Below are 27,613 nucleotides of genomic sequence, written 5' to 3' on the forward strand. Positions count from 1 at the left end.
CCTTTTTTTTTTTTTCTTAATGTCTATTCACTTTTCAGAAAGAGAGCGTGAGCAGGGGAGGGGCAGAGAGAAAGAGGGGGACTGAGGATCAAAAGCAGGCTCTGCACTGACGGAGCCAGATGTGGGGCTCGCACTCATGAACCATGAGATCACCACCTGAGCTGAAGTCAGATGCTCAACTGACTGAGCCACTCAGGCGCAGGCGCCCCTCCTTTTAAATATGCTTTATCTGAGTCGGAGTAAAAGAGCCAGGGAATGTTTTGTAACCGTTGGCTGTGTATATTCTGCACAAATTGATCTGGCTTTGAAATTTACTGTCTATTATAGTTTAATGTTTCAACCCTGAAGCTCTTCCATCCGTCATTCTACTTTTCTCCCTTTAAGATCAATTTTCTGGATGATGGGAGATCTTTTAAGAACAGAAACGCACCTTTGTGTTTTCCTCTGTTCCCCACCAAGAGCTCCTCGCCAGGCACAATCCTTCAAAGGAGCCTGAGCTAATTTAATCATCATTGCCGCTTTTTGCACCGCCAAGCGTTAGAGGGCGCTAGAATCTCAGACTGTGATTGGCGCTCAATGAAGGCCGCTCCCGGCGCGCAGATCTTTACGTAAACGTTGGGGGCGGAGCCGCCCTGAGCGCGGTGACTGGCGGCGGCACTGGCGGCAGCTGGAGGCGTAATAGTGCGGGTCGCGGGCTTGGAGAAGTTAAGAGGCGGCGGTGGCGCCGGGGACGACGACGACAGTAGGAGCGGGCCCTGGGCTTGTCGCTCACCATGCCGACCGTAGAAGAGCTTTATCGCAACTATGGCATTCTAGCCGACGCTACGGAGCAAGTTGCCCAGGTAAGTCCCCGAGAGGCCTGCAGGGCCCGGCGCTCCGCGGCCTCTCAAAGGCGCTCCCCGGGCCGGGCGGGGGCTCCTGCTTCGCCCTCCCGCGGACTCCCAGCGGCGCCCGCTGTTTCGTCTCGGTGGGCCCCACTGGGAGTGTAGACGCCCGCTTCGCCGGGGAGAGCGCGGGTCCCGGTCCCAGGTTATTTCTCTGCCTCCGTTGACCAGCCTTTTCTCACCGTGGCGTTTCCTAACTCAGCCTCGCCAGCCCCCCGTTAATTGTCGTCCCAAGCCTTGCCCCGCATATTGCTTTAAGTCTTTCTTCTTTGCGGTGGACTTCAGCCAGTCGGAAGATTAAGATTGAGAGTTCTCGAGAGGTCAGAAATGTCTTTCTCGAAGCAAAAACAAAAACAAAAACTTGCTATTAATTTAGGAAGAGTGTTTAGCGGACAGAAGTTTGTGAAAACAGAAGAGGGGCCCTTTTACCCAGATTTTAACAAGGACTTAGGATTTCGTTTATTCAGTACATTTTTGAGCGCCAGGTGCTGTGCCGGGCGCTGGAGGTACAAGACAGAAAGTTACTGGTGCTCTCCGGAATGTATCTTTAGTGAGGTAGACTACCGAAAAATAGATAGGTCCGCCACCACCCCCAGCCCCCCCCCCCCCATTGAAAAGTGTAGTACAGAAAATATAACAGAATCGTGCAGTGGCAGTGGGGAGGGGCGGGGAAGAGTGCAGCTTTAAATAGAGTTGTCTGGCAAGAGCTCTCCGCAGTGTTTGCCTCAAGACACACAGTTTCCGCAGTGTTGAATTTTTATGCAGGCTTCTTTGTGAGTTTCCAAGTACTGAAGTACATTGAACTTAAGGAGTTGGGGGTTGTGTGTGTGTTTTCTTAGGAAAAGAACCAGGCTCTCCCAGAAGTAATCTTGGTCATTGTCGTTAGAAATTCTATGCGTATCTTTTCAGTACTTAGAACTTAATGTTATTCATCTGCTTACCCATCCCATGGAGTAAGAAGTGGAAGATCCTATATATAGTCTACTAACGTTATCAAGGCTGTGGCAGCCCCTCCCAGCCCCTTTTTCTGGACATGTGTAATTCAGGTAAATCTTTTTAGAGCTAAACAACAATAAAGTTGTGCTGTCAGGACCTTAGTTGATCTTTATCTAGAATTGTAAATTTACCAGTTTGAAGTACTAGATCATTTTCCTTCGGTACATATTTCCATTTCAGTAGCAAATTTTGACATCATCAGTCAGTGAGAAATATACTAACAGTGTGTTGTAGACGAACATAGAGTGGGTGTTGGGTCAATACTGAGGGAGAAATTTTCTACTGGTTAAGACAAGATTGGGAAAACTATGATCAGTCATATTTTGATTTTGTTGTTCCTAGAAAGATGTGGTAGTGAAGATACTCTCATTCATTGTGAGGGAGTTGAGGGAGATTGTAGCAAATTGTTGTCCCAAAAACTGATTTTGTTGCAGATCAGCAGAGGAGATGGGGTAAAACCTACAACAGTGATTCTCAGTCAGTTTGTAGATGCTGCTCTCCCAAAGAGGTATATCAGGAATTTTTTAGGGAAACTTAGAAACTATATACACAGTCCAGTCCCATTCCCCCAGCCTCATTCTTTGCTGGTAGCGAACAGTTGACCACCGTCTACTATGTTAGGGCAAACAGAAGCCAAACTGGAATTTATATATTCGCTATGAATGATTGAGAGTTGCTCACATTTTTCTCTTAATGCCATCTTTAATCTCTTAAATATATATACATATTTATTTGTTTTGAGAGACAGCACATGGGGAGGTGGGGGCCAGGGGCAGAGAGATAGGATCCCAAGCAGGCTCTGTGCTCACAGCACAGGCTTGATCACCTGACATGTGGCTTGATCCCAGGAACGGTGAGGTCATGACCTGAACTGAAATCAAGAGTCAGACCCTTAACCAACTGAGCCACCCAGGCGCCCCTAATGTCATCTGTAGTCTTAAATACCAGGTAAGATTGAGAGTTCTCCCTCAAGAGGTCAAAAATGTCTTTCTCAAAGTAAAAATCTGCTTTTAATTTAGGAAGAGTGCTTAGGAGACAGAAGTTTGTGAAAAACAGAAGAGGGTTTGTTTTTTTTTTCATGCAGACTTTAATGAAGGCCCACAGTCTCATTTATTCAATACATTTTTTCAGTGCCTACCATGTACCAAAAACACTGTGCCAGGTGCTAAAATTTTAGCAGGATTCCTTAGCACAGTGGGAGCTCAGTACCTTCATTGCACTGTAGTGACAGCTGTCAGGCAGCTATTTGAGACGAAAAGCCCTGTGCATAATTAAGGGTAGGGATTTTCTCAGCCTCAAATAGTGAATTCTGGAAGGACTGAAGCTCGACTGAACCATAATGGCTACTAAGTCTGCTCTACTGTATAATAACTTCAACCTTTAGAGAAAATTCCTAAAACTTCTCACCAAAAAAGATAGTGGGTTTCACGACCCTGCATGTGAATTTTAACTAAAAGCAAGAGGCAACTTAATGGAAGGAACACCACTGACAGTTCTTTAAGGAGAGAAAGTCTTTACATTCTTAGTGTAGCAAAGCCTGACTTTCATGTTAACTTAGGAGGTTTACAGTCAAGGGTTAAGGTATCCTGGCAGGTACCTTTGTGGACATTTCTGAGACCATATATGAGTTTTTAGTCTAGAACTTCCTTCTAACATTTATGTTCGTTTTCATCCTTTGCCAAAGAGCTGAGAACCATAGTTGCTCTTGCTGCTGCCGCTGAGGGGAGTACCCTCTTCTCTACTGTCAGAGAGTAATGCTCTCTGAATACATCTGGAAAAACACAAGTCCTCCGAGGTTTTCAGCTAATTTTCTCCAAACAGATTATTCTCTTGATGAACCTCCTTGGCACTGTGTATTCATTTATAGTACTTCATATTCGTATTTTATTTCATGTGAGGGCTTTTCTTATTCCCTTATTAAATTATAAAGTCTTGAGGTTAAGGGTTAAGTTGTCTTTATTTTTTTTTTCTCCTTGCACTGTACCTTCTACTTCAGTAGACATTTTTTCTTTAAAGTTGAAGAAATACATTAAAAGAGAGAACAGATCTAATTAATTGTATATAAGTATATAATTATATTAATGAAGTTAATAATTATACAACTAATATATGTCCTACAATCACATATAAATGTAATTATTGTTATGTGTGTATATATACATGAAACAAAAACCTGTTTACAAGGATTATCTCTTGGGAATGAAGGTGAGAACTTTATACACTCACACATCATATATGTGAACCATGAGCATGTGTTTTCTAATAAGCAAACTTCAAGTGAGAAATTCTAAGTGATGTATTATTTAACACCTGAAAACATTTCCCTCCTTTTTTGTACCTGCTATTCAGCTTCCCTTCCCCCCACTCTGCCACTCCTTCAGGTCTCCTTGCTCTGCTGAGTGTTCCTCTACCTCCCTAACCCCCTTTCCACTGTGCTCTGGCCATAATAAAGTAAGGTGTTGTCCATTAGTATTTTACATTTGTTTCTAATTTTTCCGAATTTACTTAATTTTTAAATGTAAATATTTAGTTTTGTATTATGTAGTCAAAAACTTTTTTAAGTCAAAAAAAATACCAAATATCTGTGAAGGGACTGGGACGATTAGGCTGAGCTAATAAGATCAATATAATGCCTGAACCCTGATTTCTCCTTTGTTCTCTTAAACGGGAGTACACTGGCTCTTTAGAGTGGAAAAGCATAAGCTTGGTTGACTTCTGTTTCATGAAATACCACTCTTTTGGTGCCTTTTTTTCCTATGATTAAGCTAAAAAACACAGACCAAGTTCATACTCCTTCAAAAATCTGTAAAAAGTTGGGTGATGACAGATGGTGACTACACCTATTGTCTTGAGCATTGAGTGATACGTAGAATTGTCGAATCACTGTGTTGTACATCTATATGTCAACTATACTTCAATAAGAAAGTGTTAATTTTGTGTTACAAACTAGATTTATTCATTGAGGAAGAAGTAATAATATAGCTTTGCATATCCATTTTATTTTTATGTCATACTTGAGAAATATGTTTGTTGAAACTATAAACTTCTCTAAAATAATTCTTTCTTGCTTAGAAGCTGCATCCTGGTCCCAGACAAACATGGCTTTACCTGGCATGTAACTGATCACTTATATATATTGGTTGTGTTTTGACAATCACTATCACAGACTTTTTATTTTAGAAGGTATATGCTGAATGTGGGTCTAACTGTAGCCTTTTATTTTTACTTGAAAATATTGTAGTGTGCTTTTTTTAAATTATATATTAAAGGCATACACAAATGGTTTTAGGAATGTATTCAAATATTTACAATTAAAACTTGTTAGTATCACAGTTATCTAGCAGAACTATGCAGTTGTAGTGGAAGAGAAAAAATAAGCCGTGGAGTGTAGTACTTGGAAGACTTTATTATGGTTACAGTCCACCTGTCACTAAATCACTGCGATCACTGAGAACATCACTTCTATTGTGTTTCCTACTTTGAAAACCAGAAGTAATAACTACTTTAGGGAGATTCTGTAAAAAGTCTTGTCCCTATGCTACAGTTAAAAGACAAAGAGCTGGCAGTAGAACATTTTATTTTGTATTACATAAAGGGTAATGAGTTTGAAGTCTATTAGTAACGTTTATAGAAATTATTTGATATGGGGCGCCTGGGTGGCTCAGTCGGTTAAGTGACCGCCTTCAGTTCAGGTCGTGATCTCACAGTCCCTGAGTTCGAGCCCCGCGTCAGGCTCTGTGCTGACTGCTCAGAGACTGGAGCCTGCTTTGGATTCTGTGTTTCCCTCTCTCTCTGCCCCTGAGCCAAAGTCAGCTGCTTAACCAACTGAGCCACCCAGGTGCCCCGGTAGATTTGATTTCTAATTTGAATTTGTAAAAATATTTTAACTTTCCAAAGAACTTTCTCTGTTTGGGATGCTGCATCTCCATTAACATGCCTGTATGGAGCCTATATTTAGGACTCAAATTTTGCCTTTGATGGTCCTAAATCTGGCAAACTTTCTTTCTCTCTTGCTTTCTTGACTAAGATCTCAGAACTTAAAGAAGCTTCATATTAGGCACAGATCTTGACTTTGGAGCCTGTCAGAACTGTGTTCAAGTCTGGATTTGCTACTTGTCTAGCTATGAAGCTCTGGGCAAATTATTTCACTTTCTGAGCCTTGGTTTCCTCGTCTGAAAAATAGGCATAGTGGTAACCCACAGTACCCCACTCATGGGTTTACTGTGAGGCATGCACACAAGGCATTTCTCAGTACCTGGTAGGCTTTCAGTAAATGTCGCTAATGATTCCTTTTTATTCTATTCCAGATGGTTTTTTTCCTTGACAAAAGGATGGTTTGAAGTAAGGTTTCTTCATTTAATTTCAGACAATGTAAGGAGTTTCCTCAAAAGGCTTTAGAAGTAAAGCTTTGTTTGAGTTAAAGGAAATTGGACTGTGATACCCTGTAAAAAGTAAGGATGTCAGAACTGTTTAAAACTTTGATTTTATGAAGTCTGTCTAGAAGACATGAGGCAAACCACAGGAATGTGAATGGTAGAGAAGTTAACCATAATTTTTCAAACCTTTGCAATAAAAAGTATGTAATATACTTTTGAAGTAGTAACTCCTGAAGACTGATTTTGTTCCTGCATTTTATGAGGAAACGAACCTAATTCAGAGAAATTTTTTTTATTTAGGAGTTGGTGTTATGTTTAAGATACTAAAATTTGTCAATCACTTGATGGAATTTTATGTTTTTTAGAACTAATTTTTAGAATTTATGTTTTTTAGATAGGTGGCAATTTATGAACTTTTAAAGTTACCTAGTATTTTTTGTAGAATATATTAAAACCCGTACCTTTAAAAGATCTAATCGTGACCATAGCCTTTTGACATGAGAACACTTTTAAAAGTCCTTGGGATTCTACTGTACCTTAATAACTTTGTATTTTGCTTTATTTATTTTAACGTAGTATTGTCCATAAAAAAGAGTTACTATAAAACTAAAGTTTATTGGATGTTTATTGGCTATTCTACTTTTGAAGACATGAGGTATCTAAAGCACTTTGAGCATTGCTGTGAACAGAGTAAACACTATGCCATATACACATTAGGTGTCATTACTATAATGTTTACTGTTGTGCAGTAATTAGAAGTTTTACCCATATGTCCAAACAGAAGATGTATCTAGAGTCTCAGTGTTGATTACTCTCATTTGCCAGTTTGTTCACTGTCATTTAATAAAAGAATTGGTTTGAAGGCAAGTGTGTTAGGGGGATTGGGAACTTGTTGACTCTTCAATGATGAGTATCTGAGGGAGAGCGCTTCTGAAGTTTTTTGGTTTTTTGTTTTTAATAAGGAAACAAATGAGCTTTGAATGTATTGTTGTAGTAAAAAGTTAAATATGTGACATTAGAATCTGTCTTAATCCAAAATTGACTATCTAGAATGAATTACTGTTTTCATATCATAAAAATATGAGGCTAGGGAAAAAAAAGCTTCCTAACCTTTCTGTTACTGCTTAATTTTCAAGATTGTATTCTCTCCCTATTCACCAAGGTGCTAATTGAAAACATAAGTATGATTATGTAAATGTAACACAATTCTTTGAGAATTCTACAATATTCATTATAGTTTTTAGCCATGATACAGTCACAAGATTGGGGTCAGTAATCACTAGAGTGAAGTTGATGCATCTACAGACTTACTTGCTTTTTCTATTTAAAATTCAAGTTGTCCGTCTCTCTTCCCCAACTGATGAATAATGCGTGGGGGGGGGGGGGAGCAGGGAAGAAGATGTTAGAAAAGTAGGTGTCCAATTTAAGCAGTAAAACTGCAAAAATAAGTCCAATTTTTTAGCCTGAGTAAAATTTTAGTAATGTAAAGCAGACTTGAACAAGTTTGTTTAGCTTCCCATCTTTAAAAAATTGTTTGTTCTGGGGGTGCCTGGGTGGCGCAGTCGGTTAAGCGTCCGACTTCAGCCAGGTCACGATCTCACGGTCCGTGAGTTCGAGCCCCGCGTCAGGCTCTGGGCTGATGGCTCGGAGCCTGGAGCCTGTTTCCGATTCTGTGTCTCCCTCTCTCTCTGCCCCTCCCCCGTTCATGCTCTGTCTCTGTCTGTCCCAAAAATAAATAAAAACGTTGAAAAAAAAATTTAAAAAAAAATAATAAAAAAAAATTGTTCTGTTTTATTCTTTCTTTCAGCATAAAGATGCCTATCAAGTGATACTAGATGGTGTGAAAGGTGGTACGAAGGAAAAAAGATTAGCAGCTCAGTTTATTCCGAAATTCTTTAAGCATTTTCCAGAATTGGCTGATTCTGCTATCAATGCACAGTTGGACCTCTGTGAGGATGAAGACGTATCAGTAAGTGTATGATTGATGCTTTTCAGCGAGCTTTCAGATGTCTCACTTGCCGTTCTCAGACACTTTCCATGTGTAGCTAATGGAACTGACGTAGCGGTGGTATCAGTGCCCAGGAAGTCCTGCAGTGTGTTTTGGTGTGATGCCATGCTGAGGCTTAAACCTACATGTGAGAAAATATTTTCTCTCTTTCACCAACTTTCAACTGTGAAAAATGCGTAGAGTCACGAAATATTTTGTTTTGCTTATCGTTATCCACTGTAAAAATGGGTTGTGGCTCACATTTTTTCATAGATTGTTATACATTGTGCACATGAAATTAGACTAATGTTAGTTTTTAATCAATTTATACTTGCTTAGATATTTAAAATATTAAGTATTAGATCGTATAGTTTCAACACCCCTAAATCTGGTGCATAGCAGAAAAATAATTGGTCTGTGTAATAATTACATATGATTACTAGAATAAGAAAAAATAGTTTTTCCTTGGAACGGAATTATATTAGCATATCTGGCTGCTGATACAGATTCCTAAGAACTTTCAACTATTACCTCCTGGCTTTTCAGATGCAGTTAGTGAATCGCCAACATTCCATGCACAATTTGCTACATATAACTCCTCCGTTTTTTTTAAACTGTGCCCCCCCCCAAAATACAAATAAAACTTAAAGTAATAAATAAGCCAAGACCACATATTTGGAATTAAGTACGTAGTATATATTCACAAATGTTGTGTTAAGTAGTCAGTAGGGAAATTTTAAAGTAAATAGAGGTACTGGATATGACTTTGCCTCTCTAGGGTACTGCAGTATATGCCCAAAGGTAGTAAAAACGCAACAGTTAACATGTAATCAGTGTATAAACTGTTGTTTGTGATCTCAGATCTGTCTGCTCCAGTCAGTTAATTGTACTTAGCATCCCTTTTCACCACATTTTGTTTTAGTGATTCTGTGAAGCTCGAATATTAAATTGGAGCAAATTATTTCTAAAACTGCGAGAAGCCTCATGTTTTATATTTTGGTGACTCATGCCCCTAATTATGGTTTCTCTCCAGTTTTAGTTTTCTTTAAAGATTGGGGTTGTTGTTTTTATTGATGATAGTATTTGGTTAATTTTTTTGTTTGAAATCATATTCAGATTCGACGGCAAGCAATTAAAGAGCTGCCTCAGTTTGCCACCGGAGAAAATCTTCCCAGAGTGGCAGATATACTAACCCAACTTCTGCAGACAGGTAAGAAATTTTATTATTACCCTCTTATCTAAATGTAACTTCCCTTTGAAATTTAGCTTTTTTGTTTTCCTTTTTGGCTGAAGGTACTACTTTTGATAGAAATTAAAATTCTTCTTTTTATTCAGTAGTTTGAAGCTTATTGTGATTATCTAATTCCTGGTGTTGTTTTGTTTTTAATTCTGTTCATAAAGACATAGTGACTGGATTCTTTTGGGAATTTTGATGCATTGTGGTTTTTTGCCCCAGTACTATCTTAATGTAAAAGCTTTCCTGGTGTGAGATCAGGTTTTTCTACCTTTATAGGGAAGATGTATTTTCTTGGTAGTTGAGAAGAATGCTTAGTTATATGTCTCCTCTCAATGTAATCTGTGAGAAACTACGTTGAATCTTAGGTTTGAAAATGCAGCAAATATTTTTTATTCCTTTTATACATTGTACTATTTTTTCTCCATCCAGATGATTCTGCGGAATTTAACTTAGTGAACAATGCCCTGTTAAGTATATTTAAGATGGATGCAAAAGGTAAGCCCACCACTTGTTCTGAATTGTGCTTGATGTGTTAAAAAAAAAAAAAAAAAAAAGTTGGGGAGCGTGGCATTCCTTATTAAGGATAAAATCAGATTCATCCAGAGATCTATTTCATAAAAGTTCTGAGTGTTCTTTAAAAAAGCTGCTTAGCACAAGATATTTGTGACGTGAAAAACCTAGCAGAAGTAATTGCAAAAACACATCAGACTTTTCCATTAGAAATCTGTTGGAGGGGCGCTTGGTGGCTTAGGCAGTTAAGTTGTCCGACTTCGACTCAGGTCTTGATCTCATGGTTTGTAGGTTCAAGCCTCATGTCGGGCTCTTCGTTGACAGTGCAGAGCCTGCTTGGGATTCTCTCTCTCTCTTTCTCCCTCTCGTTCTCTCTCAAAAATAAATTAATACATAAAATTTAAAAAGTTGTTGAAAACTCCCTTTGCCACATTAAAGAAATTCTCCAAAATGCCTGGGTTTATTATTAACGATTAAAAAGTCATTCTTTTTTTTTTTTTTTTAATGTTTATTTTTGAGAGAGAGAGAGAGTGTACACACAAGTCGGGTAGGGCCAGAGAAAGAGGGAGACACAGAATCTGAAGCAGGCTTCAGGCTCTGAACTGTCAGCACAGAGCCTGACACCGGGCTCGAACCCACGAACCATGAGAATATGACCTGAGCCAAAGTCGGATGCTCAACCAACTGAGCCACTCAGGAGCCCCCAGAAAAGAAAGTCATTCTTAAACGGATTCTGAGTCCATGAACAAAGCATCTGATTACTGTTACGGTTGGGGCTATAGAAATTTCAAACTAATTTAGCCAGAAACAGTCATATTCAGGATGCTTATTAACTCACTGGAAAATAAATACTGTTAAATGAGTTAAACAGAGAAACTTCATTACAACATAGAATTGATTTGCTACACACAACTATTTTGTTTTGCAGGGACTTTAGGTGGCTTGTTTAGCCAAATACTTCAGGGAGAGGACATTGTTCGAGAACGAGCAATCAAATTCCTTTCTACAAAACTTAAGACTTTACCAGATGAGGTTTTAACAAAGGAAGTAGAGGAACTTATACTAACTGAATCCAAAAAGGTAAGCTTCAGTCATCATTTAACAGGACTCCTGTAAAGCAAAAGAACATATTTCAAATTGTAGTATTCATTAATGTCTGTAGCTTTTGTATAAAATGATACATCCCATTAGAACCACTAAAGAATGTCAAGCTTTTCTTATATTGTATTTTGCACTTTGGTCACCAGTAATGATGAATTGGCATATTGATTTAAAGGGATGTGATCACATTTAAATCTTTCATGGGGTATCCTCAAAATTTATGCATTCTTCAGGACTCTGTACAAGTAATTTCTTTCAGGAAATTTTACCTAATTTTTACCCCCTCCCCAATTTTAGGATATTCTCCTCTAGTGTTCTGGATCATTTCAAAATGAAAGTGAAACACATTGAAGTGCCTGTTTTCTCATCTTACCCCATGACACTGTAAGCTCAGGAGACCATGTTTATTTGTGCTCCCAGCGTCTTGCATAGTTAGAGACGCTAAGATTCACAAGATGTGTCACAGCTAACTTTGCACTCATAAAGTGCCAAAGTTTGGAGATCATTATTTTTATATATATGTTGAGGAAAATTCAAATTTTTCTCTAACAGCACCACTCCCTTGCTTACTGATGAGATTTCTTCAGTGAGAGCGAAAGGAGCAGCTCTCCAGCTGGGAATATCAGTATCTGTTCCAGCTAGTAATCTGGTGGAGTATGTAAGGATTGCTTGTTTCTTCAGTCAGTGAACATAAAGACTTAGACCCACTCATATGGAGCACTCGAGACTTGCATGGTCTCAGATTTTGTGTACAGTTGCCATATTAATGTGAGCGAGCTGCTTTTATTTATTTATTTTTAAAGATTTTATTTTTTTAAGTAATCTCTACACCCAGAATGGGGCTCAAACTTACAACCCCAAGATCAAGAGTCGCATGCTCTACTGGCTGAGCCAGCCAGGTGCGCCAAGCTGCTTTTAAATTCAGGAAACTGAATCTGATTTGACAGCTGACTATAGAATTTTCAGGGTTTTTTTCCCTCTTACCACCCCACCCCCTGCCCTGGTGAAGAGCCTTTTTAAATATTCTTTTCTTAGCTATTCTCCTATGAAATTTTAATGCCACAGATATACTATATCTATTTATGCACTGTTTGTATATCTGTGCTTCGTGCATAAAGAAGAAAAATTTTCCGAGAACCACATTTTGCCCCTCTGGAGACAGTGTTGTGCCCTGTTGAGAATGCATGATGTATTCTAAAGCTAAATTTGACTGAAGCTAGAAGCTGTCCTCTCATCAGTATTTCAGAAATATTAGCAATCCAACTTTAGTAACTGAAATAAATTTGCTACAGTTTCAATATTGATCTTTCTTTCCCATTCAAGTGATAACAATACTGTTATTCTGAATTGTCTCTTTGCAGGTCTTAGAAGATGTTACTGGTGAAGAATTTGTCCTGTTTATGAAGATACTATCTGGCTTAAAAAGCTTACAGACAGTGAGTGGAAGACAGCAACTCGTAGAGTTGGTGGCTGAGCAGGCCGACCTGGAACAAACCTTCAATCCCTCCGATCCTGACTGTGTGGACAGGCTCTTACAGTGCACTCGGCAGGCAGTACCCCTCTTCTCTGTGAGCTCTTTGTTTTACATAGTTGGTATTTTGGTTACTCTATTAGCGTATATTTCTATGGATTCTCACTTGAGGGTTCTCCTCAAACCTTTGCATATAAGTAGTAACAGTGGAGTGAATATTTACTGGGTGGGGTTGATGAGAGCCCCGAACAGCCAGAAATTTCTTTAAAGTCTTGCTTAGAGACTTTTTAAAGGTCGAGAGCATTTTGCATCATAGTTTATGGTTTGGCTGAGTTTCTAAACCATTTGGTTTAGTAATTTAGCTTTTTTTTTTTTTTCTTAAATTTTGTAACAGATTGTTGTTATAGGTAAATACGCTCTTTATCTCTGGCTTTGTGCTTCTCTGCTCATGAGTCTTCTAGGATGTGCATAGAGTAGTTTGAAAAACACAATTTAAAGGACTCTTCCTTTTTTGCAAAGTGTACAGTCTGAAATTCAACAGTAAAATATCCCCTAAAATTTGACCTGAGCATTAAGGAAGAGTTTGAAAGTCTGCAGATGTCCCAGTGCTCCAGATGACTTGGTAACGAGGTGTGTATTGTCACAAGGTTATTCCTGGAGTGCTCTGGGGTATGCGCTATGTTGTAACTACACTGCTTGATGCTGTGGTGCTCAGCATTTGTTGAATGACATTCTGTTATTACATTTGAAGGAATATTCCCCCCTTTCTTTGACAACTCCATGTTCTTTGTATTTTTGCAGAAAAATGTGCATTCCACAAGGTTTGTGACTTATTTCTGTGAGCAGGTTCTCCCTAACCTCAGTTCCTTGACTACCCCAGTGGAGGGCCTCGATATACAGTTGGAGGTAGGAGAAAATGTCTGCTGTTAGTACTGAAAAGACATTCTCATATTCTAACATAAATATAAACCACTAACTTCGAGATCTGATTTCTAAGAGAGTAAAGTTGTGATGGCTAGCTAGTAATCTATACCAGGATTAATCACTTAGGAATGCTTTATGGATTTAATGAAAGTTGGCTGCATTGGGAAAGCACTGCCTATAATGTTCATGATACTCTCTATCTTTGTAGCCTTAATACTTTTAAATAAGGTATTTAATTCATGATTGCTCCTCTCTGTATCTATAATCGATAGAGCCAGATTTAAACAGACTAACACAAAATATCTTTTATCCCTTCTCCAATATAATTGACAGCTCTCTCCTTTGTATCTCAACTGTAATGTACATTCATATTATTTTCCCCACAACACATATAACATTTACATTTAATTATCTCTCCACATTTAACTGATGCATCTCTATATCCCCAGAATCTGTTGTGGAGTCTGATTCTGAAAGGTACTTGATAGTTGTTGAATTAAGCTGAAATAATGGAAATGTATATGCCAGTCTCCTCTTAGGTTTTTAGGCTAGAGAACAGTCCTACTGTGTACTGACACTATCATTTGCTTCAGATGTCCTGGGTTTGGCTTATTAGACTGAGATGGAGTACAAGAGAGGTGGACCCCAAGAATAGTGGCAACTACCAGTGCTTTGAGTTAGTGTCCAGAGACTAAATTTCATAGCAAACAGAGCCCACTCTAAATATTCATAAGTAATTCTTTGCTGTTAAGAGTTCTTCCTAGGTGTTTCTTCATAGTACAATATTAAGCTGTAACAGAAAGCAGCCTTAAAAGTTATCTAGAATCATTCTTACTTTACAGCCCTTGCCCATTCAAAAAAAATAATACTAATAGCAGTGAATTGTGTGTTTTAGGTATTGAAACTATTGGCAGAGATGAGTTCATTTTGTGGTGACATGGAAAAACTAGAAACAAATTTAAGGAAACTGTTTGACAAGTTATTGGTAAGAACTTTTTTCTTTCTTTATGTCGTAGTCCGTATATAGTGTGGTGTAATTTCTAGAGAATCAGCTTTTGAAATTCAGATTAGGTAGAATAATTCTAGCAAGTGTTTTTTGGTTGCTCAGGCCACATGTTATCTACTTTTAAAAGAAAATCTTTGACATCTCTTCTGTTGCTGATATTTTGCATAAAAGATAATACAGGATTTATATAGTAGGTCTTTCTGTTATTCCTTTATCAAAATTTTTTCACATTTGCTCCAGGTCACCATCCAGGTTGCTGCCCAAGGCCAAGTAGCTTTAGCAGCCAGAAAGTAAGGTCATTTAAGTCATAATTGTGGAGAAAATAGGCCACCTGATAAAATCATTATCAGCATTACCAAGTGATTTTCTTGTTGGATGTGAGCAATTGTGTAACTGACACAGTGAGTGATAAACATCAGACCTGTAGTATAAATGGACTCATCCCACATCCCGTGCCCTCGCTTCCAGACCTGTAACACCTGCTGGGGTGTTATAGCACTCATATTGAATGCCTTTGGCAGTACTTGGAATGTGAGAGTCAAACAGTGTGAGATAATGTTCAGAAAAGATTTTTGGAATTAGCATAGTAAAGTGATTAAAAACATCAATTTTGTGAGGCGCCTGGGTGGCTCGGTTGAGTGTCCAATTCAATTTCAGCTCAGGTCATGATCTCACGATTCCTAAGTTCGAGCCCTGCATCAGGCTCTGTGCTGACATTGTGGAGCCTGCTTGGGATTCTTCCTCTCTCTTTGCCCCTCCCCTGCCTGTGTTCTCTCTGTCTCTCAAAATAAATAAATAACTTTTAAAAAATATATCAATTTTCAGTGGCAAACTTACATTGAATCCTGACTCTTCAGCTGACTATTTCATCATAGAAAAATTATCTAAGCTCTCAGAATTTCAATTCCTTCATTAGCATAAGTGCCTAATAAATGTTAGCTACTTCATTGTCAGCAGTAACAGCAGCAGCTATGACAGGTTAACATGGAGAGTTGACAGGCTGGATCATTGATCTAATAGGTAAAAGGGATATATTACCTAAATTTCTGATGTTGGCAGTTTTTAACACTTCATGCCTTAAAAGGGTGCAGCTATGACAGGTTAACATGGAGAGTTGACAAGCTGGATCATTGATCTAAAAGGTAAAAGGGACATCTTAACCTAAATTTTTGATCTTGGCAGTTTTTAATGCTTCATGCCTAAAAGCATGCCCTTCATTTACCTCATTATATGTTAATAATTAGAACATTTCCAGTAGATTGCAAACATCTTTGTATTTCCATCTCTTAGGAATACATGCCTCTCCCTCCAGAAGAAGCAGAAAACGGGGAGAATGCTGGTAATGAAGAACCCAAGCTACAGTTCAGTTATGTGGAGTGTTTGTTGTACAGCTTCCACCAGTTGGGCCGAAAACTTCCAGATTTCTTAACAGCCAAACTGAATGCAGAAAAGCTCAAAGATTTCAAAATTAGGTGATGTATGATTGAAGTGGTCCAATCCCTGGCAAAAATGATAGCTATCTTGACACTCCCTTGGTTTTGTTTTTGTTTTACAAGAGTTCTCTCTCCACCCTGCTTTACCCCAGTAGAACAAAATGGAAGATCCACAAAACAGGAATGTATACAAACCGGTGGCATAGCATATCCACGTAGGAGGAAGGAACTTTTTCTAAAACGGACTCTAGGTCTCCTTACTTGCTTTATGATCTCCAGCAGATTCCCAGTCTCTAACTGCCCACATTTTCCTCAGCAGTTACATTAAATGATAAAGCACCTGCCTTGTGGAGTTGTGGGAATATTAGACAGTGAATGGAAACCTTGGCACACGCGGGTACCCCATAACCTGGAGCTGCTATTGTTGATGTCTTAGAGTGTTCTAGAGGAGCATCACCAGAGAAATCATAAGTGATTATCATGAAGACACTTTGTATTGAATCATTTTATTAACAGCTTCACATCTTAAAATTTGAAATGCTTGTCCATTGTATCATCTGTTACTGTCCTCTACTCTTGGGTAAGGCAGAGGTTTAGTACTTGGTGAAGCATTTGAGAAGCAGCAGCATGTTAAGAAATTACTCCAAAAATTAAATAATGCCAAGTTGTTAAGTGGAGTTCCTAGAAGTCAGCAGGTGGGGCTACGTACTGCCTCTCTCCACGTATTTGGGAACAAACTTGAAAAGGGAGTTACTTAGGACCCTTTGAGATTTACATGAGTTTGTAATAAATTCTCAGATCTGCAGTTTTGTTATACTTTTAACTGGACCTTGAGGTGTAAACAGGTCAAACACTGTCCCTTGTTGGCAGATAAAAACATAGAGATTAAGTGATTTGTCTAAGGTCACTTGACCTTCAGTTGGCCAGTGAAAGAGTAGAACCCAGGCCACCTGATCCTAATCCATGCTCCTGAATGGTTCACTGACCCTGCCTTGAAGGTAACATAAAGAGCACAGTGCTACAAATCTTACTCTTGCCAGGTTGAGTGCGGATTTATTACCATTTTTAATAAAGGAGGACTGCTTTTATTTCACTTATTTATGTATCTCTTGGGATCATGTATTGATAACTTAAAAATTAGCTATAGTGTAAGATTCTATGAGTTTAAAAACAAAGTTGAAGTTGTGATTTGCTAATTAACCAGTACTTCTTTATTTAGGCTGCAGTACTTTGCCCGGGGTCTGCAGGTTTATATCAGACAACTTCGCTTGGCTCTGCAGGGTAAAACAGGCGAAGCCTTAAAAACAGAAGAGGTAAGAAGAGTGGATCACATCTTATAAGGAAATTTTTTTATAATAGCCAGAGTGTGTTACAAATTCAGGCTCAGGGGCACCTGGGTGGCCTAGTCGGTTGAGCATCTGACTCTATTTTGGCTCCGGTCATGATCCCAGGGTCGTGGGATTGAGCCTCACGTTAGGCTCTGCTTAAGATCCTGTCTCTCTCCCCTCTGCCCTGCATGCGCGCGCGCGCACACACACGCACACACGCTCTCTAAAAAAAAAAAAATTCAGACTCAATTCATATGTTGAAATGTAACAGGTAATACAAGTCTATGTTGAAGATCCCATGTTAGAAGATTGTCTGCAGATTCAGTTATTTACTAAGTTATATTTTCATATTTTTATCCTTGTTGAAATGTTTTGTTGAACGTTTCCAAGTTTGTGAACAGTGCTACCAAACTTAGATACATACCAGTCTTTTGCTAGGGTCTCATTAGCACATTTTGTTCAAATATTTGATTGACATTTGTGATATTTAAAATTTTACCTTTTTGATAACCAAATATCAATTTACATTGAAAAAAAGATTAAATTGCCAGTTCTACCCCAGACTGTATGTGTATGTGGCGGGGATTTTTGGATTTCTCTGATTTCACCTATTTTGATAAATCTTCATCCCGATCCTAATGAAATATTTTAAGTTTTCATTATGTCTTCATCTAACTTAAACTGATGATTTTTAAAACAACTCCTATGCACATATGACCTGTCCCTCACTCATTTTTTCGGATAAATGGTAGAAAACACTTCAATGTTCTAACCTATAAAGGGAATATAAAGATTATTTGCTTTCTTTGCCATCTCTGCACTGGTTTAGATTAAAAAAAAAAACAGGAATGAGAAGAAATGATTCTGAAAGAGAATTGCTCTAGTTCTATATGGGAATGGAATATGCATCATGAAAATTATTGGCACTTTAATTTTGTTTTCCTTTTGCAGAACAAGATTAAAGTTGTTGCATTGAAAATAACCAATAATATCAATGTTTTAATCAAGGTAAGTCTTCCTTTCTTACCCAGTCCTCCACTAGAAAGCTAGTGCAAGAGGTTTTATCCATGTGTCTTTAGGTCTATTATGGTACTGTTAAAGGGAAATGCCATTGTATTCTAGATATTTGGCCTTTTATTTTTTTTTCAACGTTTTTTATTTTTTTGGGGACAGAGAGAGACAGAGCATGAACGGGGGAGGGGCAGAGAGAGAGGGAGACGCAGAATCGGAAACAGGCTCCAGGCTCTGAGCCATCAGCCCAGAGCCTGACGCGGGGCTCGAACTCACGGACCGCGAGATCGTGACCTGGCTGAAGTTGGACGCTTAACCGACTGCGCCACCCAGGCGCCCCGATATTTGGCCTTTTAAAACTTTGCGCTTTTTACAATACCAAGTGACATTTCTATAACTATTATGAAGTCATACATCGTTTTATTTAAAAGCTACTGCGGAAAATACTGCAGAGGGAGACGTGCAGATTTTCTCTGGCCCAAAGCGTTAGAGCAAATACATTTAGATTTAGAAACTTCACTGACTTAAGTTCTGGTGGTCTTAATATTGTGTCCTTTCACATGGCCAGTAAAATTCTGCTTTGCTTATTCTAAGCATGGACAAGTCTGTGTGGCACCTGAGATGTTTCCCTATGGTTCTTTTCCGTTAACTTATCTATGTAATAAATTGAGAGCTGTCTGTACTGTAGACTAAGGTGTACCTTACCATTAAGCCATAAATACCCTTCAGTCCTATTTACCCTCCCCAAGCATCCATAAACCTAAACAAAAGACAACCTGAGAAAAAAAAAGAATCACAACAAAGTAACCATCATTTGTTCCTACAAGTTAACTTTCTTGTTAGCCAGCTGGGAAAAAGAAATATTCGTTAACAGAGCACAAACCTGACAGTAACAAATTAAGACTAGTGGTATACCTTAACACCAATCTGGTAAAGGTCTCATGGAATAAATACTTTTTTATCAGAGAAGAGGGAAACTTTTCAGAGAAAGCAACAGGGAGACATTGAAGGATGAGTATCATGGTGTCAACACTCTCATCTCCTAAGGAAATTTTTATAACAGCCACCACTTATTTCGAACCTTAAATACAAATAATAATTTCAAATAGTGAATTCATATATTAAATGTGAGGCTTTTGAGAGATAATTTATATACATCTCTGTGTAAGTTTAAGGTATACAGTATGGTTGGTAGACCTGTATGGTGAAATGATGACCACGGATAGATTCAGCCAACATCCATTTTCTCATATGGATTACAGCAAAATCCCTTTCTTATGCTAAATCATATGCTAAATCAGTCCAGCTAGAAGTCTCAGGCATTTTTAATTCAAAGGACTTTACACTGACTAATTCCTTACATTTACCTGGCATGGTGGATTTAAGGTTTATATAGTAGGATGTGGTCTTTTGTAGTATATGTAACTATGGAAGTAAGTCAGTTTACTTTTACCATATTTTACCTACATATAAAATAGGTAGGTAAAAAATAAATTAAAAAATGATTTTGACACGTAAAAATCAGAGTAAAGCTGATAAGAAATGTTAGGTAAAATACTAAGAATAAATATATTTAGAAATGTATCCAAGTTACATGAGGGTATCATGAGGTTAGATTATTTCAGTTCTGGATTGCTTTAACATTTAAATTCAGCAAACATTTGCATTATTACATATTGATAATTTCGTATTTAAATCTTGGGGGTTTTTCCTTCATTGGTAATTTGGAGATATTTAAGAAGAAAAACATGATTAGCCAGTCCTTTAGTTTTGTTCTACTTTTGAACTGTTTAAAAGTCTGCAAAAGCAAATGCAGGCTGTACCATTTTTTTCCGTGAAAGCACCTTGGTGACTGCCTCTGTGCAAAAGAAGTGCTTATTTATTTACTTTGTTTATTAGAGTTGATACATTTTATTCTAGAACTCAAAATAATCATCATTTAGAAAAGACTTAGCTACAGTTTCTGAAGTGATGTACACAAAATAACATTAATGAAGTGTAATAGATGGAATTTTAAAAAATTGTTTACTTTTTCTGTTGCAGCTTTTTTTAGGTGAGCAAGAAGGATAGATTAAAGTTTCCTCTCCTCAGTTGTGTCTTTAAGATGTCTCCACGTTACTTACCCTCACCACCAAATATGTTACAAATCTTGTCTCATTTTGTCTTTTCAGGATCTCTTCCACATTCCTCCTTCTTATAAAAGCACAGTTACATTATCCTGGAAACCTGTACAGAAGGTGGAAATTGGGTAAGATATATTTAAAAGAGATTTGAGTGTTCTAATATTTATGATTTATAAATATGAAAATCTCTGACTTTAGATATTATATTTATTGTACAAAATGGTACCTTATTAAACAATCTTAGATGTTAAAATATGACAATTAGAAGCATGACTTAAAATATAAAGTCTGATTGCAGTATAAACTGGTGGAATACATTGTTGGAATGTTCAGGCTTCTCTGTACTCCTGTGGCATAACGAGACTTCTGACAAGTTTTATAAACTGAGTCCCTTGCCTGTATAGTTCTTGAAGCTACATATTCCAGATTATTTTAAAGCCTTGTAAATGCCTTTTGCCATTGTTGCATAATTAAGGCACAGTTAATTTGATGACATCAGAACATTATATCCCTTTTTCTGATGTGACTATCATCTTTAGGATGTCTTTTGACCAATATGCTAAATTACATGTGTATTAATGGCCTCTGGTAATAGAATTTTTTTTATTGCCCTTCTTACTGTTACAGGCAGAAGAGAGCCAATGAAGATACAACTTCTGGTTCACCACCGAAGAAATCTCCAGCAGGACCAAAAAGGGATGCCAGGCAGATTTATAATCCTCCTAGTGGGAAATATAGCAGCAATTTGAGCAACTTTAATTATGGTGAGCGTTTCCGTTTGGGTACAAGTAATATGAGAAGTTAGGCAGAAATTGTGTTGTACTTGGTTTTACTTATTAATTGTATGTAGTAATATATATAATGGCTCTTTCCAGTGACTTTTCTGAGTTAGCTTGGGGAACTAGAGCTACTGGGGAAACGAGCTACCCCATTCCTTTATAACTCTCTCTTGTAGACTTATTGAATTAAGCATACAACACTAAGAACTTGGAAAAGAAAAATATTCCTCTTGTATTCAGAGGAGGGAACCAAAAAAAAGGAAGTTGACATGAACCATCCGTTCCTCGTTTTCCCTGTTGTAACTTCAGGGCAAGACATTCTGTGCATTCTCCCTCAAGGGTAGATACAGCTTCTAGCAGATATGATGATATTAATTATCCTTCTTGGACCTTATCTGCCTACTGCTTGTCCTTCCCATCTTCTTAACTACTATAGAAGAAGTCCTAGTAGTGGAGTCAGATGTTAATGTATCACCGGCAAGGAAGATGTGTCCCATTGCGGTCTCTCCCCACTGCCCAGGGTGCAGTCTCCCTGTTAACTTTAGCCACTGGTGCCAGGAGAGCTTCCCTCTAGTCCGTTCTCTCCCAGTGCTGTGGAAGAAGAGCAGTTTGTTCCATATTGACTTGTATCCTCATAGATCCTTTCAAGGAAGAATGGATGAAAACATCACTGAGTCACCTCCTTAATCTTGTTTAAGAAGACAAATCTTAATAATACTGGCAACCAAATGTAGTTAGGATTGGTCTTATTTACCAGTCAGAATTAATTCTGCAGTAATTATCTTTAAAAAAGTACATTCTGAAACATGTAACTCTATAATTGTTTCCAAGGTGAGATAATTCTGACATTAAAGTCTTCCCACAGTAGCTAAATTCCTTTAATACCTGAGCAAACAGTTTACGGAAAGGTGATTTTTTTTTTAGACTGTGAAATGAACCCTTCTATTTGTCAGACTCCGGCAAATTTAGTGTAGGAAAGATCACTGAACTCTTACTACGTAAATGTGCATCTCTTAGCCTCTTCTCTTACTTGAAAAATAGGGATAACAGAGCTCTTAAAAACTTCAAATAAGAGGGGGAAAATACCCTCAAGAATATTTGTGCAGACATTTTGTAAATGGAAAGGATTCTGTTACTTCATTGCAACAAAGATCGTCTTCTGTTGTTTGTATGATTTGTGGTGTCTTTCAGAATTATTCTTAAAATCCACTGTTACCTCAGATACTATCTTCATTTGACTTAAATGAAAGTAATCAAGAGCTATGGCAATACATAGAGAATTGTATTCCTTTTCATTTGGGCAAGTGAGTTACTCTTGAGTTGCTTTGAGGATTCTGCCCTGTGAAACTCACTGCCTGTTTGATGGGGAGAATCAGATGACATAATGCATGTGGAAAAGAGATGTGAAAAATGCAAAGCCTTAGATTATGATTTTTTTTTTTCACTATCAGTGTGAAAAAAATCTCTGAGTCACTTACAACCTCAGTTGTACCATAGTCCTCAGAGTAATATGGGCAAAACAAGCATTCCTGTTAATTGTGTTTTGTGTCTGGTATTACAGCCCCTGAATGTTCCTAAAGGGGTCAACCTTGTCGTTGGGGGCTGGTCATAAACAGAACTACAAAGAAACTAAACTCTCATCTTTTTTTGGAAAGTAGTAGCCAAATTTCTGCTAGCATTTTAGATTTCAAGAGTTGAATGTTAACAGGTTATAGGTATTCTCATAGTAGCAATTTCAAGAGTTTTCCTGGCTTTCTTTCACCCATTCCATTGAAAACAGTTCTTGATACTACAGATGAGATTTGGTGGGCCTATCTACCTCAAGTTTTTTCCCACCTTTTTTATGTCCTTCCCTTAGGGAACTGAAAAAAGAAGCATGTTGTATTTTTTTTTTTTTTCTGGGATGTCACTGTTGCCTCAGAATTGGAGGGGAGAACATGTTTTATTTTCTTAATGCCTTTTGATACATAGTTTGTTAACCACCATAATTCCACTTTCCTGTGTCAGCCACACTCTTGTTTTATTTTTCGAAAGGCTGGTTAGATGGCTTTTTTTTTTTTTTTTTAAGTCATGTATGCTGAGGGGTTAGGAAATTGACTCCTTTTGGTTATTAGAGAACCAAGTAGTATTAATACTTATTACCTTATTACATTGAAAGAAATAGGCTGTGATAGGCCTGAACTTGCTCATCATAGAAGAGAAACCAGAATTGCAATTGTTCTTTGAGTCTAGGCAGGAATATGTAGCCATTTTTTTTCCTTATCCAAGTTTATCTCTTTACTAACCAAGGTCTCTTATTTGCTTTATAAACATTAACTCAATTCAACTTCTTGGTGCATTTTTTAATCAAATTATTTATAAACACCTGCCCACGTTTGGTTTTCCCTCCTGCACATATTTGCTCCGTAACCTAGAAGTACTAAGCATGATATATTTTGTGACTTGTGTCCTGCATATTTTACATTTTTAGAATGTAAAAATAACTTTTAAATCATAATTGTAGCTGGGAGCAGTGGTTTTTTTAAGTTAGTAATGTAAGCTTGAAACCACTTAAGAAATCATGCAAATGCAGAATGGTGCCTCAGGATAAAGCTCTTCAAAAAAAAAAAAAAAAAATTTTTTTTTTTTTTTTTTTTTTTTTGGAGACTCTGAACTGTGTAGAAATGGCTACATCCATTGCAGGTCAAAAAGAAATAGTATAGACAAGATAACCATGTCAAACAATATCTTCATACAATGTATGTAATATTCTCATTAGATACGGCTGAATAATAGAGGGCAAGTAACCTAGTTCTGCACATTAAAATTGATTGAAAAACAGTTGAAAGGGTGAGTTTTAGTAGTCAGTTTACACGGAATAATGATACCTATGAAGATAATTTCTTAAGTGTGTTGTTAAATTAACTGAGAAATGAAGGTTTTATAATGAGCACGATAGGGGGAAAATGTGCCTACATCTGCATAGATGAGGCCAAGTCTTAGAAATGCTGGAGTTACAGCATACATAAGGGTTGCTATACAACCTGATGCACTTGTTGCATTTCTGGGAGAGTCTTACTTACCCCCAGACCACCTCTGATTTTCTCAGTATGTTCAGGGAATAACCAACATGGTGGTTTCATTTAAATGGCTTTCAAACTGATCAGCTCAGAAAAATGTGTTGGGGCAGGAAAGATGACTTTGAAACAGATTCCATGCTATTACACATGTAAATGTTGGCTAAGCTGGGGAATGATCCAGTTAGTTTTCTAACTCAGAGAGTTGCTGGAGGAAAAAAAAGACATCAAAACATTACCCAAATAAGGTATCTATATTTCTAGCCTTAATAGCAAAAAAAAAAAAAAATGGATTGCAATATAGACTTAATAGGAATTTTTCAAGCATCCATCCAACATTATGGATCCAAAATGGCAACACCTGGTGGTTTTCATTGCTCCTAACAAGACTGCTGCAGTGAGGAAGTTTGAAGGTTCAGTGAAGAGATTTGATTTCTGGAATTAGAAGTTTGAGACTCATGACTCATTTATGTATAATCTAAAGTCCAACCTTGCTGATAACTTCAATCAGTTTTCTTCACTAGAGGATTCCTTTAAGGAATATTTTTCTGGAACTATAAAAGAGACTAACCAATGAATCAAAGACTCATTCTACTGTATGACAGTGACTTGATTTTTTAGCAAAAGATAAGCTTAATTTACATTAATAATCTGAATACTGTATACAAATCACCTTTTGGGCAGCTCATGTTAGCTGATAAAGTAGTGAGAAAAGCTGTTGGCATTTATATCAGCATTTTTGTGAGTCCAGGTGCTTGAAATACCGCAACCAAAACAAATTGCCTGTTCACTGCATTTCAAAGGTACATTTTTCAGTCTAGGTTAATTTGTCAAAATTGATCATTGATAATTTAAGCTATTTCGTTTGCACTCATGGCACTAGCTTTTGAAGGCCAGTGGCATTTTTGTTAATTCCATAGTAAGTATAGAATTTTTAATAGTTTAATTATCTTCAGTAGTGATAGGCACACCAATAACTAAGAAATGTAGTTACAACGTTATCACTTTGAAATATCTAGTTTTTGGGTACATTTAACTGAGTACCTACTTTGGATAGATTTGGCACCTTGCCATCGTGCATTAGTATGTATGTTGCTCTGGTTTATGTACACATTGAATTTGTAGACAAGCAGAATACCAGCGCTGCTTTTATAGAGTCTGCTGCTACACGCAGAGCTACGAGCTACATTTCTTCTGCATTTGCTGTACCATGAAGTCCTGAGCAAGACCTAAACCCTTGTTCGCTTTTTCGTAGAGCAGAGAGGAGCCTTCAGGGGAAGTAGAGGTGGCCGAGGTTGGGGAGCACGAGGAAATCGTAGTCGGGGAAGACTCTACTGAATAAAACATCACATTCTTCAGCATTGTCATGAGCTTAATATACTTAAATTCTACTACTCATTGGATTGCCGGGGATGTCCCTTTAAAAGGACTGCTGCCTTCAGCTAAAAACTTAATGTTCTTTATACCTTTGTATGTATGATCTACTTTTGTAACAGACCATGGTTGTGTCCAAGGTAAAAACCACAGTGATATTTTTGGATGCTTTGTTCACAATCTTGACTTGTTTTTGCAATATCATTATTACTCAGAATTCATATTGTGAATCTTTTACTTTTAACATCTTGGTAATTTGTTATTGAAAGCTATTTGAGTCTAAAATGTAATGAAATTCAGTCCATTTCTGGTAACTGGCAAAGATGATCAGTTGAAAGTTTACGGATTTCCTCTACCCTCTGTCTTTTTTTTTCTTTTGCCCAATATATGGAGAAGAATAATGGTCAATCTTAACATTTTATTTTCATTGTTTTTTAAATAAAGCTGCTAGGCATTTCCTACCTAGTGTTATAAAAGCAAAATACTTAACAGCTTTCTTAAAATGTAAAAATGACATTACATTTTTAGGAGGAAGTAAGTTACTTTGCACTGCTTACTTAACTCTTCTCCATATGTTGCGATACTAACTTTTGACTATGGGATCTTACTATTTGAATAGAAATGTGTATGTATAATATACATACATACATAAGCATATATGTGTGTGTGTATATATATATATATACACACATGCTGTGAAACTTGACTACGCAACATAAATCATTTTTTAAAATTCCTGGAACGGGTAGTCTTTGACACGGTGATGATCCTTTTAAGAATGAATCCATTATTAACTTGTTACCTAGGTTTTCCTCCCAGTAGTGAGGGATTTTGAGTCAGTTGCACTTACATGATTATTGTTATTTAAAACTAAAAATAAACAAAGGCTGCATTTTCAAAGATAAATTTGGAGATCCCTGCTGGAGAAATACAGCCAAAATATTGAATCAGATGTACATATAGGTTTCTACAGGATGAGATAGAATAATTTAGAATTGGGGGATTTAATAACCAGGGCAACCCAGGAAAAGTGACTTGAAAACATGGTGTACCAATAAGTAAGGGATGCTCTCTCGGTTTGCTTTTGCCACTTTCAAGATTTTAACTTCTCAGGTTATTAATCAAAATTATTGTATAAGTTAGCTAATAGAATCTTTAGGTTAAAACAACAGACGGGGGGTTTGTGGAGTGTTTAATGTCATGGGCATTTTTAGTAGCATAGGCCCTTTGCTCTGCATTTGAATGTTTCATATATTTTTGTTCCACAGTTAATCTTCCCTCCCCCAAGTTTGCTATTCAGATTCAATGCCTGAATGACATTTTCTAGTAGTTTGACATATTTTTTGAGGAATAGTTTGTGATTCCAATGCAGGTGTCTTCATTATTGTTACCTCTACATTGGGGAAAAGGCAAAGCCCCTTTGTTAGAATTACTGCACATGTTTATGGGAAAAATATTTTTTTTAAAGACTAGAATGATACAAGTGAGCAAAAGAAGTTGGTCAGCTTGACTATGGAGTGGTGGCAATAATCTCTAAAACATTCCAAAAGACTCTGAGCTGAACCTAAGCTCCCTTGGAATCTGAACAGACATAGGAACAAGGAATTGCATTTGAAAACTGTGACCAGATAGTCTGGACCTCAGAGGCATCAGCCAGTGGCCTAAAGCCATTTCAAGTACAGAAACTATTGGGACTACAGCTATATAAATTTGAACATTAAGTGTAACTTTTCCTCTTTTTCTTTTTTAAAGCATATTTGTAAACTCAAAGCTGAGCAGAAATAACTTTACTTTCTCAAGTTTGACACCGAGTTGATTATGTTCCTTCCTTTGCCACCTCATTGTTCCCTTACCTTTCCTAAGGCAATAGTGCACAACTTAGGTTATTTTTGCTTCAGAAATTGAATGAAAAACTTCATGCCATGAATTTTTTTCTTCTGCAAGACACCTGTTATCACCCTGTTCAAATGTAAATGTTCCCTTATGCTTTTGAAATAAATTTCCTTTTGTAATTTTG

The 27,613-nt window shown here is 37.4% G+C and overlaps 1 protein-coding gene across 2 annotated transcripts; it reads left to right on the forward strand.

Moving 5' to 3' along the window:
- Nucleotides 1-636: 636 nt before the first annotated feature.
- On the forward strand, nt 637-27,613 carry API5 (apoptosis inhibitor 5). 2 transcript variants are annotated; one of them, XM_030331969.1, is made up of 14 exons: nt 637-842; nt 8,064-8,225; nt 9,360-9,453; nt 9,910-9,975; nt 10,919-11,070; nt 12,453-12,659; nt 13,364-13,468; nt 14,382-14,471; nt 15,783-15,964; nt 17,145-17,238; nt 18,205-18,261; nt 20,436-20,512; nt 21,015-21,151; nt 25,478-27,613. In XM_030331969.1, the coding sequence occupies exons 1-14, from the start codon at nt 774-776 to the stop codon at nt 25,558-25,560; spliced, it is 1,575 nt and encodes a 524-aa protein (XP_030187829.1). In that variant the 5' UTR covers nt 637-773; the 3' UTR covers nt 25,561-27,613. The 2 variants fall into 2 exon arrangements, with proteins under 2 accessions (XP_030187829.1, XP_030187830.1); XM_030331970.1 differs by having other exon boundaries at nt 25,483-27,613.

Source organism: Lynx canadensis, chromosome D1 (assembly GCF_007474595.2).
Source record: "Lynx canadensis isolate LIC74 chromosome D1, mLynCan4.pri.v2, whole genome shotgun sequence".
Classification (NCBI taxonomy): Eukaryota; Metazoa; Chordata; class Mammalia; order Carnivora; family Felidae; genus Lynx; species Lynx canadensis.

Coding starts and splice junctions, on each gene's coding strand:
- API5 (XM_030331969.1), top strand. CDS start 774: ATGCCGACCGTAGAAGAGCTTTATCGCAACTATGGCATTCTAGCCGAC. Junction 11,071..12,452: donor TACTAACTGAATCCAAAAAG/GTAAGCTTCAGT, acceptor GTCTCTTTGCAG/GTCTTAGAAGATGTTACTGG. Junction 13,469..14,381: donor GCCTCGATATACAGTTGGAG/GTAGGAGAAAAT, acceptor TGTGTGTTTTAG/GTATTGAAACTATTGGCAGA.